This window comes from Rhinopithecus bieti, unplaced genomic scaffold, assembly GCF_001698545.2.
Source record: "Rhinopithecus bieti isolate Rb0 unplaced genomic scaffold, ASM169854v2 scaffold_2254, whole genome shotgun sequence".
Lineage (NCBI taxonomy): Eukaryota > Metazoa > Chordata > Mammalia > Primates > Cercopithecidae > Rhinopithecus > Rhinopithecus bieti.
In genome coordinates, this window is record NW_016803982.1 from 5171977 (window position 1) to 5190286 (window position 18310).

At 44.3% G+C, this 18310-nt stretch overlaps 2 protein-coding genes across 2 annotated transcripts in view; one reads left to right on the forward strand and one right to left on the reverse strand.

The window, feature by feature from the left end:
* Positions 1–18310, reverse strand: part of FARP1 (FERM, ARH/RhoGEF and pleckstrin domain protein 1) — a 328142-nt gene that overhangs the window by 281777 nt on the left and 28055 nt on the right. The gene's annotated exons all lie outside the window — the stretch shown is intronic.
* Positions 4351–5850, forward strand: RNF113B (ring finger protein 113B). The gene has a single exon (XM_017862160.1). It carries the CDS (start codon positions 4395–4397, stop codon positions 5406–5408), a length of 1014 nt encoding a protein of 337 aa, XP_017717649.1. The 5' UTR covers positions 4351–4394; the 3' UTR covers positions 5409–5850.

The following is an 18310-nucleotide window of genomic DNA, read 5'->3' on the forward strand; positions in this document are numbered from 1 at the left end:
AGACAGGCAGGTTTCCTTGAGCTGCTGTGAGCTCCACCCAGTTCGAGCTTCCCAGCGGCTTTGTTTACCTACTTAAGCCTCAGCAATGGCGGGCGCCCCTCCCCCAGCCTCGCTGCTGCCGTTTGGGTTAGATTGCAGACTGCTGTGCTAGCAATGAGGGAGGCTCCGTGGCCATGGGACCCTCCCGGCCAGGTGTGGGTATAATCTGGTGTGCCCGTTTGCTTAAAGCACAGTATTGGGGTAGGAATTACCCGATTTTCCAGGTGTTGTGTGTCTCAGTTCCCCTGGCTAGGAAAAGGGATTCCCTTCCCCCTTGTGCTTCCCAGGTGAGGCAATGCCTCGCCCTGCTTCAGCTCTCGCTGGTGGGGCTGCAGCAGCTGACCAGCACCAATTGTCCAGCACTCCCCAGTGAGATGACCCCAGTACCTCAGTTGAAAATGCAGAAATCACCAGTCTTCTGTGTCGCTCGCGCTGGGAATTGGAGACTGGAGCTGTTCCTATTCGGCCATCTTGCTCCGCCCCCATCACACGTCACTTTTTAATGATAAAAAACAATCTTATCATTACTACCTAAGAAACTGACTTTATTGCTTTTGCTCTTCTCCATTGCTGCCAGCCAGGCAAAAAACCTAAACTTAAGTCTATTCACTTATTATTATTCCTTTTATTCCCCACTTCACAGGGGATAAAACTGAAATCCAGGGCAGTTACATCTTTTGCTCTAGGTCACAGAGCCAGGATGTGACCTCAGACAGTCAAGCTTCCTTCACTTAGTAGGTACGTGTGGTCCTAAACCAGCAGGGAGAAGTGCTATCTGCAATGAAATGGCCATACTCATGCATGTCTGGTGTATGTACATACAATACAACTCTTGCAGAAAGCAACAAGAGCGAAATTCTGTCTTTAAAAAAAAAAAGTCTTGAAAATGCTTAAACTCTAATTCTGTAGGAATCAAACCTAAGAAAACAAATGTAAAGACAGGGAAAGGTATATAAATGAGGGAACACATAATCTAACAACAGAGTATTAGGACAATAATGCATCATAGAATCACACAATTGATCATTATGCAGGCATTAAAACGCACATTATGGAGAAATACTAAGGAACAGGGGAAAATACTTACCAAGTGAAGACAGCCCACTAACATTCCTCATTCAACACAGTGGACTGCACTCAGGCATTCAGCCCTATTCCCTCCCAAAATCCCACTAAAATGATAAACATTACTTTACAAAGGCAGATTCCCACAAAAGGAGCCAGAAGAAAGAGACACCACAGAAAACAAGAACATCAATAATATTTTAGAAGAAAGAAAGTGAACTGAAAAATATCAACTAACTTGGACGAAGGCTGAAACTGAAGGCTGCAGAGGGAGATGACAAGCAGCAGCATGCCAATTTCAAGACAAACCCCAGGAACTGCAAGAATCACATACCACTGGAAACAGATATGGCTCCACACAAGAAGACTGGCTGAGAATCTGAAAAATGTCTGATATGGTTTGGATGTTTGCTGCCTCCAAATCTCATGCTGAAATGTGATTAGTGTTGGAGGTGGGGCCTAGTGGGAGGTGACTGGATCATGCGGGTGGATCCCTCATGAGTGCTTTAGCACCATTCCCTGGGTGATAAGTGAGATCTTGTTCTGAGTTCACGATCTGGTTGTTTAGAAGTGTGTGGCCCCTCCCCACTCTCATTTCCACTCTTGCCATGTGACACAGCCTGCTCCCTCTTTGCCTTCCACTATGATCAACTGGAAGCTTACTGAGGCCATCAACCAGAAGCAGATACCAATGCCATGCTGCTTGTACAGCCTATAGAACTATAAGTCCTCTTTTCTTTATAAATTACCTAGCCTCGGGCATTCCTTTATAGCAATGCAAAACTAACACAATCTCCACCCCATGCAGCCAGGCACCTACCCTTTCCCCAGCCTGGCAGAAGCAGGAGATATCTCTTTTGTGGAGGCCGAATCCGAGAGGACCTATGCTTAAAGGGCCCAGGAACAACCAAAGGTGGGAATCAGATGCTGTACTGAAAATGAGGGGTTAAGTCAAAGTTTATACCCCAAATTATAAGGCCTTCCCTTCCCAGCCCACTTCTACAGCTCTTATCATAGAATTCTGGCAGCAAAGATCACACCCCACAGTGGAATGCGAGATAAGTCTTCCCTGTAGAAACTCAGAACCCAGCAGAAAAGACCTATGGACACTGATATGGTTTAGCTGTGTCCCCACCCAAATCTCATCTTGAATGGTAGCTCCCATAATTCTCTTGTGTTGTGGGAGGGACCCAATTATCAGAGATAATTGAATCATGGGGGCAGTTTCCCCCATACTGTTCTTGTGGTAGTGAATAAATCCCATGAGATCAGAAGGTTTTATAAGGGGAAACCCCTTTCCCTTGGTTCTCATTCTCTTGTCTTGCCTGCCACCATGGGAGACGTGCTTTTCACCTTTCGCCATGGATTATGAGGCCTCCCCTGTCACATGGAAAACTAAGTCTATTAAACCTCTTTCTTTTGTAAACTGCCCGGTCTCAGGTGTGTCTTTATCAGCAGCGTGAAAACAGACTAATACGGAAATACGGACACCAACATCTAGGGGTCCCCAAGAAAAAAGACAGGTTCCAACTGAATCACACAAAGGACAGTCCAGTGTACAAGTCCGACAATACCAGTGCATTCCAGCCAGCTTTTAGGCACCTCACTCTTAAGTATAAACAGCTAGAGATAATCAAGTATTTTAGACAAGCTTCCAACATGAAAGATGGGATCTAACAGTTGAAGAAAAATCTAGAATTACTATCCTAAGAGAAAACTGACAAATGACGAATTGTTCTTTACACTGTAAGCTTATTCATCGCATTTCCTCCAACTGAGGGTGCCTTGGCGTCTAGGAAGGGAGATCCACACAACTTCTCCCTCAACCCACAGTAGCCAGTATTTTGGGGGCACTACAAGGGAGCTGAATCTCATCTTCCATTCTAGTAAGTAAAGAGATAGAACCTAAATTAGAAAAAGAAATTGCATGTAACACTTTATGACATGCACTGACTAAATAAGAACCGGAATCCATTTACATTATATAAAAGAATTACTTCACAACTTGAAGATAAACTCAAGAAAAAAAGGGTTGAAAATTTTGAAGGCCGGCTGCGGTGACTCACGCCTGTGATACCAACAATCTGGGAGGCTGAGGTGGACGGATCACCTGAGATCAGGAGTTCCAGACCAGCCTGGTCAACATGGTGAAACCTGTCGCTACTAAAAACAGAAAAGTTAGCTGGGTGTGGTGGCACACGCCTGTAATCCCAGATACTCAGCAGGCTGAGGCAGGAGAATTGCTTGAACCTGGAAGGCAGAGATTGCACTGAGCCGAGATCGTGTAACTGCACTCCAGCCTGGGCGACAGAGCGAGACGCTTTCTCAAAAAAAAAAAAAAATTTGAAAATGATTATCTTAGGTACGAGGAATTGGCGTGTGGAGGGGCCAGGCAGGGGACAGCCGATTTCCAGTACAATAAGTGCTTGATGATATTTTTTTAAATGTTTACATGTGTTACTTTTATTTCAAAATGAAGCCGGCTACGCAACCACAAGTGCAGTGTGATATGACAGTCTTTTAATAAAGGCTAGATGAGAAGAATAAACACAAAAGTGTTGACGTGGTTATCTTTGAGGGGAGGGGTTATAGGCGTCTTACTTTTGCTTGTATCTTTTGTTTTGTTTTCTGCACTGCGCGTGTTGCTTTTAAATACACATTTCAAGCGCCTGTGTTTTAGGATGAGCACCACGGGTTCGCTATGGCCTGGAATGATTCCACCCGTGGCCTTTTAGGAATCTGTTGAAAAATGAGTGTGCACGGAGGGAGCTGAGGAGCAAGTGAAGATGATTCTCTCAGGAATCCATCTGAGGGCCAGGAGACAGATCAAGGGAGGGAAGGAGGGCAGAGGCAGGCTTTTTTTTTTTTTTTAAATTTGAGACTGGGTCTCGCTCTGTCACCTAGGCCAGAGTACAGTGGCGTGGTCCCGGCTCACTGTAACCTCTGCCTCCTGGGTTCAAGCGATTCTCCTGCCTCAGCCTCCCGAGTAGCTGGGACTTCAGGTGCCCACCACCACACCCAGGTAATTTTTATATTTTTAGTAAGGACGCCATGTTGACCAGGCTGGTCTTGAACTGCTGACCTCAGGTGATTCTCCCACCTCAGCCTCCTAAAGTGCCGGGATTACAGGCGTGAGCCACCGCGACTGGCCTAGGAGAAGCTTTTCTTTCACTTGCTTTTGCTTTTTAGGACTGGGAGGGCCCGCGCCCCACGTGCAGTGACGCAAAGGTGACGCAAGGGTGACGCAAGGGCAACGCACGCCACGGCCGTTTGGAGCCTGAGACTCAAACATGGCAGCGCCACCTTCTCCAGGAAGGACGGCCCACCAGGCAGACCAGGTATGCACCTTCCTCTTCAAAAAGCCTGGGCGGAAAGGGGCTGCAGGCCTCAGAAAACGCCCGGCCTGTGACTCCGAGCATGGAGAGAGCAGCAGCAGCGGGGACGAGGGCGATGCAGTGGCTCGGCCCCCGCGGGTGGCACCGAGGCCCCGGGGCCTCCACAGCTGTCAGAAGGCGGCTCACGGCGACCGGAGGGGCGAGGAGGCAGCGCCTGAGAGCCTCGGCATAGCGTACAGGTCCACCCGCTCGGCGAAGCCTGTGGGGCCACAGGACATGGGGGCCACCGCTGACTTCGAGCGGGACACCGAGAAGGAGCACCATACGCAGACCATCTTCAAACGCAGCCAGCGGGTCCAGGAGGCATTGTGGGGCCGGGAGCACGACCAGATCTACCGGGGAATCCACAGCTACCCGAGGTACCTGAAGCCCAGGGACACGTCCATGGGTAACTCCTTCTCGGGGATGGCGAGGAAGGGCCCTATCCGTGCGCCTGGGCACCTGCGCGCCACTGTGCGCTGGGATTACCAGCCCGACATCTGCAAGGACTACAAGGAGACCGGCTTCTGCGGCTTCGGGGACAGCTGCAAATTCCTCCACGACCGTTCCGATTACAAACACGGGTGGGAGATTGAACGGGAGTTTGAAGAGGGTCGCTACGGTATCTGCGAGGATGAAAATCATGAAGTAGAAAGCGAGGAAGAAGAAATACCATTCAGGTGTTTCATATGTCGCCAGGCCTTCCAAAACCCAGTCGTCACCAAGTGCAGGCATTACTTCTGCGGAAGTTGCGCGCTGGAGCATTTCCGGGCCACCCCGCGCTGCTACGTCTGTGACCAGCCAACCGGTGGCATCTTTAACCCCGCCAAAGAACTGATGGCAAAACTGCAAAAGCTTCGGGCTGCAGAAGGTGGGAGCAATTCTCATTTCACAGAAGACCCAGATGAGGGTCCAATTCCCATGGCTTAGGTTTCCCATAATTCTCACATTTAAAAATAAATTGTATTGTTCTTTTAAAAGAACAACAAAAAAAGAGATGAGAAAGACTCAAGTCTGTTTGGACACTGGGGAGAAGCAGCCTGTTGAATAAGATGAGAGAGATGGCAGTCTTCCTGCAATCCCAGGCCTGAGTATGTAATCAAAAGAATTGAAATCCTGATCTCAGAGGTATTTGCACTCCCATGTCCACTGCAGTATTATTTGCAAAAGCCAAGAGATGTAAACAACCCAAGTGTCCATGGATGGATGAATGGACAAAATGTGATACATACACACAATGGAATGCTATGAAGCCTTAAGGGGAAGGAAATCCTTTTAAAGATTTAAACGGATCTTTTTAAGGATCACACACTACAACTTGAATGAACCTTGAAGACGACACTGTGCTAAGTGAAATAAACTAGTCACAAAAAGACAAATACGCTGTATGATTTTTCACTAAGGTATCTATAGTTGTCAAAATTACATAAAAAGAGTCAAATGGTGATTGCCAGGGGCTAGAAAGAGCGGGAGTGGGGAGCTGTCATTTTAATGGGTACAGAGTTTGAGTTTTGCTAGATGAAAACGTTATAAAACTCTGTTACACATCAATATGTATATAGTTATGGTTCACTCACCATATGAGTGAACACTTAAAAATGGTTAAAGGTACATTTTATGTTTTGTACTATAATTTAATTTTATTTTCAAAAAAGCTGAGATACCAGAGAAGGAAGGAATGACGGAACCAAGACTGGGAGGGAGTGGAGAGGATGGGGTTCAAGAGTTAGCAAAAGAGCAAATAAAGTATATTAGTTAAGAACCAAGGAGGAGAGGAGTTGATAGAAGAATATCCACACTGAAGTTTGGATTTGATTTTGTTTGGCTGATGTTAACATCCTCTCACTTAAAATGGCAACATATTCCTCTCCCAAGACAAATACCAACAGATCCACCCTGAGTTCCTCACAAGGAACTGACACAGATTATGTAAATTTTCATGAGAGCCTATCTCATATCTCAACTTTGGCTGTGAATTCCTTGAAGACTGAAACCATGTCTCACATACTTCCTGTTTTTTAATGGCCAACAGGTAGCTCAATAAAAAGTCAGTGAAAAGTCAGTCAAACCAAGCTACCTAGCATTCAGCTATCCAAGCACCTGCTGCAGAGCGAACTTCAGCAAAACTTTCCATTTGATTTTGACCTTGAACTACACCCATCCACCCACCCACCGCCATGGCCAGGTTCCAGGCAAAAGCAGAGCAGTAGTTGAGGGCACAGATCCAGGAGCAAGATAGGATTCAAGTCATGGTTCTACCAGTTACAGCTGCATGACCTTGGGCAGGTTACTTTACTTCTCTGTCCCTCAGTTTCTTCATACGTAGTACTATGTATCTCACAGGGTTGCTTTGAAGCAAAACCTAACATATTTAGAACAGTGCCTGACATATAGTATGTGCTGTAAACATACTGATTATTATAATTCAAGCAGGGAAAATGGCAGCTTGATAGTCGACAAGGCAGACAGTTCAAGTGCCCCATAAAAGTGAGCCATTAATTCTGGCATTTCACATAGAGCTTTCTCTAAGAATTGTCCTTGCCAAAGCTAACAACACAAAGCTTGCGTACAATGACTTACTGGGCCCTCCCCCTAAGTCCCTCCGTTTTTGTCAGTTCTGTCAAAGGGCTATTTTATTCACTTTCAAGCCTTCCAAAAACATTTGGAACCTGCATAAAAGAAGAAATATGAAACTTTCAGGCACTCCGAAGCAGAAACACTAAGCTCTGGCTCCAGCATTTTCCTCGCAAGGCTCACTTGAGTTTCTTTACAATGCTTCATGTGTGTTTTACACCCCCTCTCAGACGATGGACTCAGCTACACTCATGAACCTTGTCAGTAAGTGCTCCAAGTCACCAACCTTTTGAAAACATTCCAAATACGCACTAAGATATATAGTTCTTATTCCATTTTTTAAATGACAGAATAAGGTTCACGATCGATCATTTGCAAAATTAAGCAGAAAGGCGATCATTGGTAAGCATTGCTGAATTTGGCAATTTGGTTTACTCACACAGAGTGGGTAAACAAAAGCTGCTAGCATTTTGGCCGATTTCCTTCCAGTCTTTTCTCTGTGTATTTTTCATATTAACGTATGAAATAAACATTCTGGAGTTGGAAGGAAAGAAGCAAGCAGGATCGAAGGGAGTGCACACATTCCCTGGGAGCTGAGTCCTTCCCATCACCACACTCCAAGGTCACAACACTGGAGCGACCCCTCACAGACTTTTGCTGAAATAGCGGAGAACAGGGATGAGGACAATCTCCCATCAGCACTGCACCACCTTACACAGCACACTGCTGGGGAAGTGAAGAGCAGTGTGGGGGCCAGCTGGCTTGTAAAGTTAGCACCGTGGTTACCGGCACTTTATCCTGTCTGGATCGGGTCCTACTATATCACACCTCAACCCCTATCCTTCCTGTCAAAAGAACACATCAGCCAGGCTGCAGTTAAGCAACAACTGACTTGACCTTTTTTCTGTTCACTGAAGGCACACCTAATGGTCAGTATGTCCTTCTGAATCAACATGAGCAACGTGAGAAAAATCTGGCAAAACCAAACAATGCTTTGATGTTTTCATTAATTTGCTGGACTTACGGAGGCAGCTCCAGTCCCTCTCCCCATGACTGCGAGTTTCTGGTTAGGCCTTCTGAAATCCTGAAAATGCTTCACAGGCCTGCATTCCAAGGTCACAAACCCCCTAGGATTCCAAAGACTCCAGGCAGAGGCAAAACCTAGAGTACATAAAATCAAAACCTGAAGACATTTTACCCAGATTGATTAATATCCTGAAATATACAAAATTCCTTCTAAGGAGTTTTCCTAAGTACCACCTAAAATTGAAGAAAACAGGAACATTTTGTTGTTTACTTTTCTGTGTGCCAACTGCCCATAAAATTCCTCTCCTGTTTTGCAAGGAGAGAACTCTCAAGAACAAATGACCTAATTAAACCTGAGATTTCCTGGCTGAGAACTATGTATAAAGCTGAAATGCACTGAAATGATGCTGAATTTGAAAAGAGCTCTATGCCAAACTGATTCAGTGAATTAGGTTTGCCTTTTTCTAAGTACATACCCAATGCTAGAACTAAAAAACATGAGAATGATAGACATCCTTAACTACTTTTATTTATGAAGCAACCAGAATGCGTATTTCCCCACTTATCTACTGCACATTTTTCAAAATGTGATTATACCGCACTACAAATGCATCTTTTTGGCACATTTCAATGGTCTGCCTTTGCTATTGGGCTGTTGCCATTGCAGTACAATAACGTGGATCTGCTGTCTCTCATACTAGCTTTCAGAAATGTGCTAAGTTATCTCACACTCTCCTCAGGCTCTAGACTCCCACCCCTATTGATTTGCACAGATGTTCAAGGAGAAAGAATTCTTTTTTCCTTTAAACGAATGTCAAGGGCCTGGCAAAATCCTATACTAAGAAATGCAGAAGTCAGCACTCTGGAAAAGCTGGTTATTAACTCACTTCCTTCTCTCTCCAGCTTCTTCACTTCCAAAAAATAAATATGGAAACTGTAACACTTGCCCAAGGTCTAAAAGAAACCAGGAAGCGGGCAGGTTAAGGGCTAACAGGTAACTTTTCTCTGCTCCTGTCTGTTAAGGAACTGTTCGCTTCGTAGCTGAGCATTTTAAGGGTGCTATGCTAGAGGCAGCTCTGTGATTTTCATTCTTTTGGCTACAACCCCTGGGGAGGTGAGGTCATGGGGAAATTCCAAGGGGGTCAAGGAGACCAGAAACCTAGCTGGTCACATAACCGCTCAGTGGCACTGCCGGAGACCAGTCCCGGTCCCTGTGCCAACCCCCATGACGCCCTATTTTCAGAGCCTTGCTGGTCCTGCCAGTTTCTCCTGCCTTCCAAGCACTCTGTGCCGACAGCCACCAAGACCTCCCTAAGCAGCAGAAATGAAATCAGTCACCACACCCTGGTGTCTGCAGGACTCCCACGGAGAAAAGTCTCATTCACGGCTAATCAGAACTGGAATTCTCATACTTTTTCCCACCCCGCCCAACAAACAGCAGAGCGCAGAAAAAGAACAGCCGATTTCCATGGCCCTGCATTGTCGGTGACATATTCTCTTTGTTACCATCCAGAAGAGAACTGCTGCACTGATATGAGGCTGGAAGACACCCCCAGAGCGCCACAACATCTGCAGTCAGACTTAAAACAAAACCAAACATCAGGCTGAATGTGATTTTCTGTGTGATAGGGAAGAAAATGAGATAGAGAAATGTGACCCAGCGCATGCACAGATACATGCAGGGGCACAAGTCTGAATGGTCAACTCAAAAATGTCATTCACACTCTCAGACGAGTTCAGAGGCTACCTCATTGGTGGGGAGGGGGATTTTAAACAAGTCATATAAATTAGACTAATCTGTGAATATCTGACTGAATCTGCACCCTTAGAAAATAACAATTTTGCATAATTTTTAACAATGTAGCTCTGGTATGATTACTGCTATTACAGTAAATTTTTAAATCATCTTATATTATACCTTGGTAAAATAAAATGGACTTCCAGTTGAACGTGGCAGATTAACCACATGCCTGCATCAACACCAAAAATCCTATAAATACTATAAAAATGACAGTAACTATACTTTAAGAGGACTATAGCAGCAGGAACAAGATCGGATAAAACATTCTACTGACTTTTGGGTGATGGAAAGCAAGAGAGAGGTCTGTGATGATTTGTATCGTAAGTGATGCTCAGAGAATTCCAACAAAATAGTCCGAAGCCCAGGAAGCTCATGCTGAATGGGAGGGGGAAGGGTGTGGGAAACAGAGGGTGCAAGTCACTATACGAAAAGGCTAGACCTTTGCACCCAGGAACCCTCTCCCGCCTACCCAAACCCCAATAAAGTGTATTACCCAAGGACATTGAACCAGGAAAATTAGAAACTCACATACTCCAGGCACAATGACAAAGAGGGTGTGTGTAATTCAGGGCTGAAAATGAGGCACGAGGTGTTGGGAACTGAGGAAGAATCAGTCTACTTACTGTACCAGGGAACCCCCACAGTACCCTTCTTTCATCCTGCTTCCAGAATAGCTTATCCAGGTTTGTCCCAGGCAGGGCTGGTGGAATTATTCTCAGGACCATCTCAATGAGCACATATACTGATATTTGAGGACTTCCTTTGACAAGACCAGTTGCTGCTTCATCATTTTAAAGAAAAATCAGCAATTGACACATCCACAGGCACAAAAATTCCAACCTGATTTTAAGTGCCTTGGATCTGCCAAAGATCAGTAAACATTCAAGGAAAGCCTGCAAAATGAAAGTCAGATCCAAAACAGAAGGAAAAAAAGCCTTCTAAAAACATGTAGATGGCCAGGCGTGGTGGCTCCCACCTGTAATTCCAGCACTTTGGGAGGCTGAGGTGGGCAGATCACTTGAGGTCAGGAGTTCGAGACCAGCCTAGCCAACATGGTAAAACCCTGCCTCTATACTAAAAATACAAAAATTAGGCCAGGTGTGGTGGCTTATGCCTGTAATCCCAGCATTTTGGGAGGCTGAGGCGGGCAGATCACAAGGTCAGGAGATAGAGACCATCTTGGCAACACGGCGAAACCCCATCTCTGCTAAAAATACAAAAAATTAGCCGGGCGTGGTGGTACACACTTGTATTCCCAGCTACTCGAGAGGTGGAGGCAGGAGAACTGCTTGAACCCAGGAGGTGGAAGCTGCAGTGAGCCAAGATCGCGCCATTGCACTCCAGCCTGAGTGACAGAGTGAGACTCCGTCTCAAAAAACAAACAAAAAACAATTAGCCAGGGATGGTGGTGCATGCCTGTAATCCTAGCTGCTTGGGAGGCTGAGGTGGGAGGATTGTTTGAACATGGGAGGGGGAGGTTGCAATGATCCAAGATCACACCACTGCGCTCCAGTCTGGGTGACAGAGTAAGACTCTGTCTCAAAAAAAAAAAAAAAAATGCAGACATTCTAGGGAGCAGAAGAAAATGTTTTAAAATCTAGACTATTCCCCGAGAGAATAAGAATCTCTTCCAAAATACAAGAAGAGATGCTATGAAGAAAGGTCAACAGCTCCCCAAAACTGACAATATGGATAACTGAAAGTGTATTTCTATTGTTAAAGACTAATTTGAAGAGATCTCATAGAAAGTAAAGCAAAACGTAACTAGATGGAAAATTTTAAAGGTAGGAAAGTAGAGAATCTTCCTAAAGCCCTAATAAATAATAGGAATTTTTTTTTAATAATTTTTTTTAAACCTAGGAAATATCTCAGACTGATTGACGACGGTTTCCAGACTAAATGGAGAAAGCAAAATGCCCAGCATAAACAATTTTAAAAGGATCTACGTGGAGATGCATGACAGAAGTTGTGACACTTTTAAATCTTAAGATTCTAAAATGTTCCAGAGAGAACAAGAAAAAATTAAATCAAACACAAAGTATGTCAGAAGACAACGGAACAATATCTTCAAAATTTCAAGGACAGCAGTTTCCATTTTTAATTCTGTATGTAGTAAAATTATCAAGGAAATCTAAGCATGCCTTAAATTTTTTTGTTATTTGTTGTTGTTCTTTCAAGAGAAGAGACGAGGTCTTGCCATGTTTCCCAGGCTGGTCTTGAACTCCTGGCCTCAAGCAATCCTCCCACCTCAGCCTTCCAAGTAGCTGGAATTACAAGCATGCAACACTGCACCCAGCAAAGATATTTTTACATGTTAAAGATTCAAAAGAAATGTAGCTCCTTGTACCTTTCTGAGAAAGCTACTGGTGTATGTGTTCTACCAAAACAATGCAGTAAGTCATGAAATGAGATGATACAGTATCCAGAAAAGAGCGTGTCCAAGAAAGGAGAAAAGTAAAGGAAAGACCCTAAATGATGGTTGTGAACTAGGCCTAGAGTACAACCCATTCAGATAGAAGCTGAAGGATGGGGGTGCTACAGAAGGTGAAGCACCAGGAAAAAGGATGATGGGGGAACTGAATGGCTATATATGGCTTAGAGATCAGTACAAATTAGCTGAGAGAAAACTGATAGGTCGGTTCAGGTTATTAGCAATGGATACATAGAAAAATCAAATTTTAAAAAATGAATTATCTCAACAACAACAACAACAAAAACACAGTTTTTGAAGAAAACTATCAGAGGGCATTATCTGGCTCGGCAGTGAACAAGTCCACACAGTCATAATGACATACACACCAACACTGAGTTAAACGAAGACTGTACTGCGAACCACATTGGGTGAGTGCAGTAGGGGATGAGAGCTGATCCCCGCTGCCCACAGCAGGAAGTATAGGACACCTGAACATTTCAACTACTTCTTAAACAGCCTCTCAGCTCAAGATCCTGTTTTCTGATCTTCTATCAAATCCACAAGGTCTCAAAGCATTTATCACTCCACACACTTTGGGAAGGGCTCCACCAGAATGAAGGGAACACACACACACACACAGAGAGAGAGAGAGAAATCAGAAGACAAGCTCCAGGAAACAGGTTTCAAGAAAGAGAAGCAAAGGGGATGACTAGGGTCATGGGGAGATCCCTGAAGCTGTCCAGGACAGAGATCCTACATAAGGTGATAGAGGCAAGGGGGACCACCGCCCCCCTAGATTACAGTGGGGGAGATCTCACCGGACTGATCAGGCCAGTGAGAAACCTGGCCCAGTCTGAAGACTTCTGGACAAGGGTCTCTCAAGGATGAAACAGGATATCTAATGATCTGATTAATCTGAAGAGACTAAAAGGCGATTTAGACAACAGGTCAGAGTTTCAGAATTAATTAGGTAAGTACGTGGAAAATGAAGCAAAGGAAAAGCAAGGTAACTATTAACTCCTCGGAAAACAAAATTAGGCAACAAAGGAAAATTAGTTATGGTATATACATGAGCCACAAAGCTCATGACGCAGTTCAGCTGTGAATAGTCATAGCAAGGTTGATTACAAGAGCATGGCACCAAATCTTTCTTTTCTTTTCTTTTTCTTTTTTTTTTTTTTTCAGCAGTCTCGCTCTGGCTCGCCTCAGGCGGGGAGTGCCAGTGGGGCCTGATCTCAGCTCACTGCAAGCTTCCACGTCCCAGGTTTACACCATTCTCCTGCCTCAGGGGCCCTCCCGAGCTATGCTGGATTACAGGCGCCCGGGCCCACCTCGCCGGGCTAGGTTTTTTGTATTTTTTTTTTTTTTTTTTTTTAGTAGAGACGGGGCTTTCACCGGGCTTAGCCAGGATTGCGGCTCTCGATCTCCTGATTCTCGTGATCCGGCCTGTCTCGGTCCTCCAAATGCTGGGCATTACAGGCTTGAGGCCACCGCGGGGCCCAGCCTTTTTTTTTTTTTTTTTTTGAACGGAGTCTCACTCTGTCACCCAGGCTGGAGTGCAGTGTTGCGATCTTGGCTCACTGTAAGCTCCGTCTCCCAGGTCGCCTCAGCCTCCCGAGTAGCTGGGAATACAAGCGTCTGCCACTTCACCCAGCTAATTGTTTGTATTTTTAGTAGAGATGGGTTTCACCATGTTAGCCAGGATGATCTTGATCTCCTGACCTCGTGATCCTTCCTCAGCCTCCCAAAGTGCTGGGATTACAGGCGTGAGCCACCGCGCTCGGCCAGCATGGCACTAAATCTAATCTACTGGAAAGCTCTTTATTCTTGTATAGCTGTGCATCATTACTACTGATTATTATTAGAAAAAATAAAATTAGATCCCAGTATTATTTGAGTAAATGTAGATTTTTTTTTAATGAACCATAAAGTTCTAGAAGACAATAAGAGATTTTTTAAAACTGTTTGCAGCCAGGCACAGTGGCTCATGCTTGTAATTTTAGCACTTTGGGAGGCTGAGGCCGGTGGATCACTTGAGGTCAGAAGCTCGAGACCAGCCTGGCCAACATAGTGAAACCCTAGCTCTACTAAAAATACAAAAATTAGCTGGGCATGGTGGTGGACACCTACAATCTCAGCTACAAAGGAGGCTGAGGCAGGAGAATCACTTGAACCAGGGAGGCGGAAGCTGCAGTGAGCTGAAATCACACCACTGCACTCCAGCCTGGGTGACAGAGTGAGACTCTGTTTCCAAAAGAAAAAAGTAAAACTGTTCTCAAATTGCAGATCTCTCTAAGCATGACCTAAATGCTACATGCCATAAGGGAAAAAAACTAAAAAAGTGCAAAGCCAAAAACAAACTAGGAAAAAGTACTTGAATTACATATTATAAAGGGCCGAAATTTTCTCCATATGCAAAGGAACGCCTATAAATCAGTAAGAATTCTCCATATATAAAGGAAGGAAGTCCTATAAATCAGTAAGAAAAATATTTGCAACTTCATGGAAAATTGGGCAAGGGACAGGAACAGGGAGTAGAAGGATGGTCAAGAAAATACAAATGGCTTGTCAAGTTGTCAACATTTGAAAATGTATTCAACCACAACGAGTATTAAGAAAAGTGCAAAATGACAATTAAGAAAAACTGGGCCAGGTGTGGTGGCACATGCCTGTAATCCCAGAACTTTGGGAGTCCGAGGCAGGCAAACTGCCTGAGTCTAGAAGTTCAAGATCAGCCTGGGCAACATGGCAAAACCCAATTTCTACTAAAAATACAAAAAAATTAGCCAGGCGTGGTAGTGCACACCTGTAGTCTCAGCTTCTTAGGAGGCTGAGGTGGGTCGATCCCTTAAGCCCAGGGAAGTCAAGGCTGCAGTGAACCATGATCATGACACTGTACTTCAGCCAGAGTGACAGAGCAAGACCCTGTCTCAAAAAAAAAAAAAAAAAAAGAAAGAAAGAAAAGAAAAGAAAGAAAGAAAGAAAAGAAAAGAAAAACTGGCATCTCACTGATCAGATTAGGACAGGTGAAAATATTTGCCATCACTGTGGGTTTCGGGTTGGGGAGAAATGGCCTAAACACAGTGATTAAGAGCCAACAACAGATCCAGACTGCATGGGTTCAAATCTCTGCTCTGCTATTTACTGGAGGTGAACTTTGGGCAAGTTACTTCATCTCTCCTGCCTCGGTTTCCTCATCAGCAAAACTGTGATAATGATAATACCTCTCCCCTACAGGTAGTTTTGGGGATTAAACAGTATTTGTAAAACATTTGATATAGTTTCTAGCACAAAGTAAGCACCATATGCAAGTTCATAAAACAAATGAACGGTTCTAAGCCGTGGATGACAATATGGCAATATCTATGTATATTAAACACAAATACAGCCTTTGACCACTGATCCTACTCCTAGGATTTTATATTTCAGGTATCAACAATCTTCAGTGCAGCATCGTTTAGACCAGCAAAATATTCAGAACAACCTAGATGTCTATCGACAGGGAAAATTTTTACAGATTTAACGGTACCCCTCTGTTTATATGCTGATAAAAAGAATGAGGCCAATCTGTATGTAGTAATATGAAACCATCTTTGGAGTATATTAAACTGAAGAGAACAAGCACAACACCATATTTAGGGTATGCTGCTATTCATGCTAAATGTCTATGCATAAAAGACTTCTGGGCTGGGCACAGTGGCTCACACCCGTAATCCCAGCACTTTGGGAGGCCAAGGCAGGCGGATCACCTGAGATCAGGAGTTCGAGATGAGCCTGGCCAACATGGCAAAACCCTATCTCTATTAAAAATACAAAAAAATTAGCCAGGTGTGGTGGTGTGTGCCTGTAATCCCAACTACTCTGGAGGCTGAAGCAGAAGAATTGCTTGAACCTGGGAAGCAGAGGTTTCAGTGACCTGAGATTGCGCCACTGCACTCCAGCCTGCGTGACAGAGCGAGACTCCGTCTCAATTTAAAAAAAAAAAAAAAAAAAACTTCTGGAAGTTTTTTTTTGTTAAATGATGAGAGATTATCATATTAAGCCTTACCAGGTTTGTTGTAATGAAGAATTACTAATGATGCTGAAGTGTTGGGAAAAGTCTTTTTTAAATAGAGTAAACTTTCCCCTGTAAGTTTTCATTATTTGTGTAACAAATTTTTTCCCACGGCCTTCTGTTAAAACAAACTTCAGAATGACAAAGGTCAAACTGTCCTGAACTCTGAATTAGTGGGGTTTAAAACTCAAGGCATGTCCATCTTTGGGCACAGAAGAGCACTCACGATATCTTCAATAGTTACAATCTGCCTCAAAACACTGACATTTCTCCTCAAAAACTGTTTCATTTCTTTTAATATCAGCATAACATGCCAAGTTACAGTATGATTTTAAATTAAAGGATAAAAAAGAATGAGACCAACGAAGCAATCATCACGTCACTCACTTTGGACAATTTTTTTTTTTTTTTGGAGACAAAATCTTGCTCTGTCACCCAGGCTGGAGTGCAATGGCGCAATTTCGGCTCACTGCAACCTCTGCCTCCCAGGTTCAAGGGATTCTCTTGCCTCAGCCTCCATGGTAGCTGGGATTACAGGTGCGCACCACCACACTCAGCTAAATTTTTGTACTTTTAGTAGAGACAGGGTTTTGCCATGTTGACCAGGTTGGTCTTGAACTCCCGACCTCAAGTGATCCACCTGCTTTGGCTTCCCAAAGGTTTGGGATTACAGGCGCACACCAACACACTCAGCTAATTTTTGTATTTTTAGTAGAGATGGGATTTCACCATGTTGACCAGGCTGGTCTCGAACTCCTGACCTCAAGTGATCCACCCACCTCGGCCTCCCAAAGTGCTGGGATTATAGGTGTGAGCCACTGCGGCCGACCCACTTGGGACAATTCTAACTGACAAACCTCTCAACCTGCCAGACCATGGCTCAATTTCAGAGATCTTCCCCCTCATACATATTTACACATTAGATGGTGGAGGAGGAAGCCAGAACAACAATGAAGAATGTTATGTAACTCCTAAGTCAATTAAGAATATCAGCTTGTTTTGTATTAAACAAAAATCTAAGTTCTCTGAAAGACGTCTCTCATTGGGTTCACAGCAGTAGGTAAAGATGCATACAAATGAAGGCCACAGATGGTGTCGCTTTGTTGTTTAATCAAATACAAATCAAAAGAATCTAAGCCAAGGGATTCAATTAGAAAGAATTAAAAGGCTTTTGAGCATAAACCACCAAGAGCAACCCAGACTCTGACTCTTTCAAAGTAGAACTAAAATGTCCTAGTTTCAGACTAGAACTAAAATGTCCTTTCCCACATTCTCAAGAGTTCCTGAAATGCTGCCCTGTGGCTGTCAGGTAAACAGAGTCCAGATGTTCTGTCATCCACCATATGGTGAAAACAAATGCCACGCCCCCAAAACTGACCAAGGTGGCCCGTAAATTAACAAACGGAGGCAAACTATCCATATGCCAATTTCCTGGGCCTTTCTGTCCTTCGTTTCCTGCACAATCTTACAAGCTATTCGGTAAACTCTTCCTTAAAAGTAAGGCATTCGCAGGACTTGGTGCCAACAGGATTATTCATGGAGGTACAGTCAAGCAATCCAGCAATTACAATTCAGCTAAAGAAGGATAATCTTGAAGTGTTTAGATCTTAGTCGTCAGTCGTCTCAGTCGTCATGTTTAGAAAAGGTCATGCTGGCCGGGTGCGGTGGCTCACACCTGTAATCCCAGCACTTTGGGAGGCCGAGGCAGGTGGATCACCTGAGGTCAAGAGTTCAAGACCAGCCTGGTCAACATGGTAAAACCCCATCTCTACTAAAAATACAAAAATTAGCCAGGCATGTAGTGGGTGCCTGTAATCCCAGCTACTCGGGAGGCTGAGTCAGGAGAATCACTTCAATCTAGGAGGCAGAGGTTGCAGTGAGCTGAGATGGCGCCATTGCACTCCAGCCTGGGCGAAAAGAGCGAAACTCCATTTCAAAAAAAAAAAAAAAAAAAAAAAAAAAAA

Bases quoted from the DNA above. Each gene is read 5' to 3' on its own strand.
- RNF113B (XM_017862160.1), top strand. From the start codon at position 4,395: ATGGCAGCGCCACCTTCTCCAGGAAGGACGGCCCACCAGGCAGACCAG.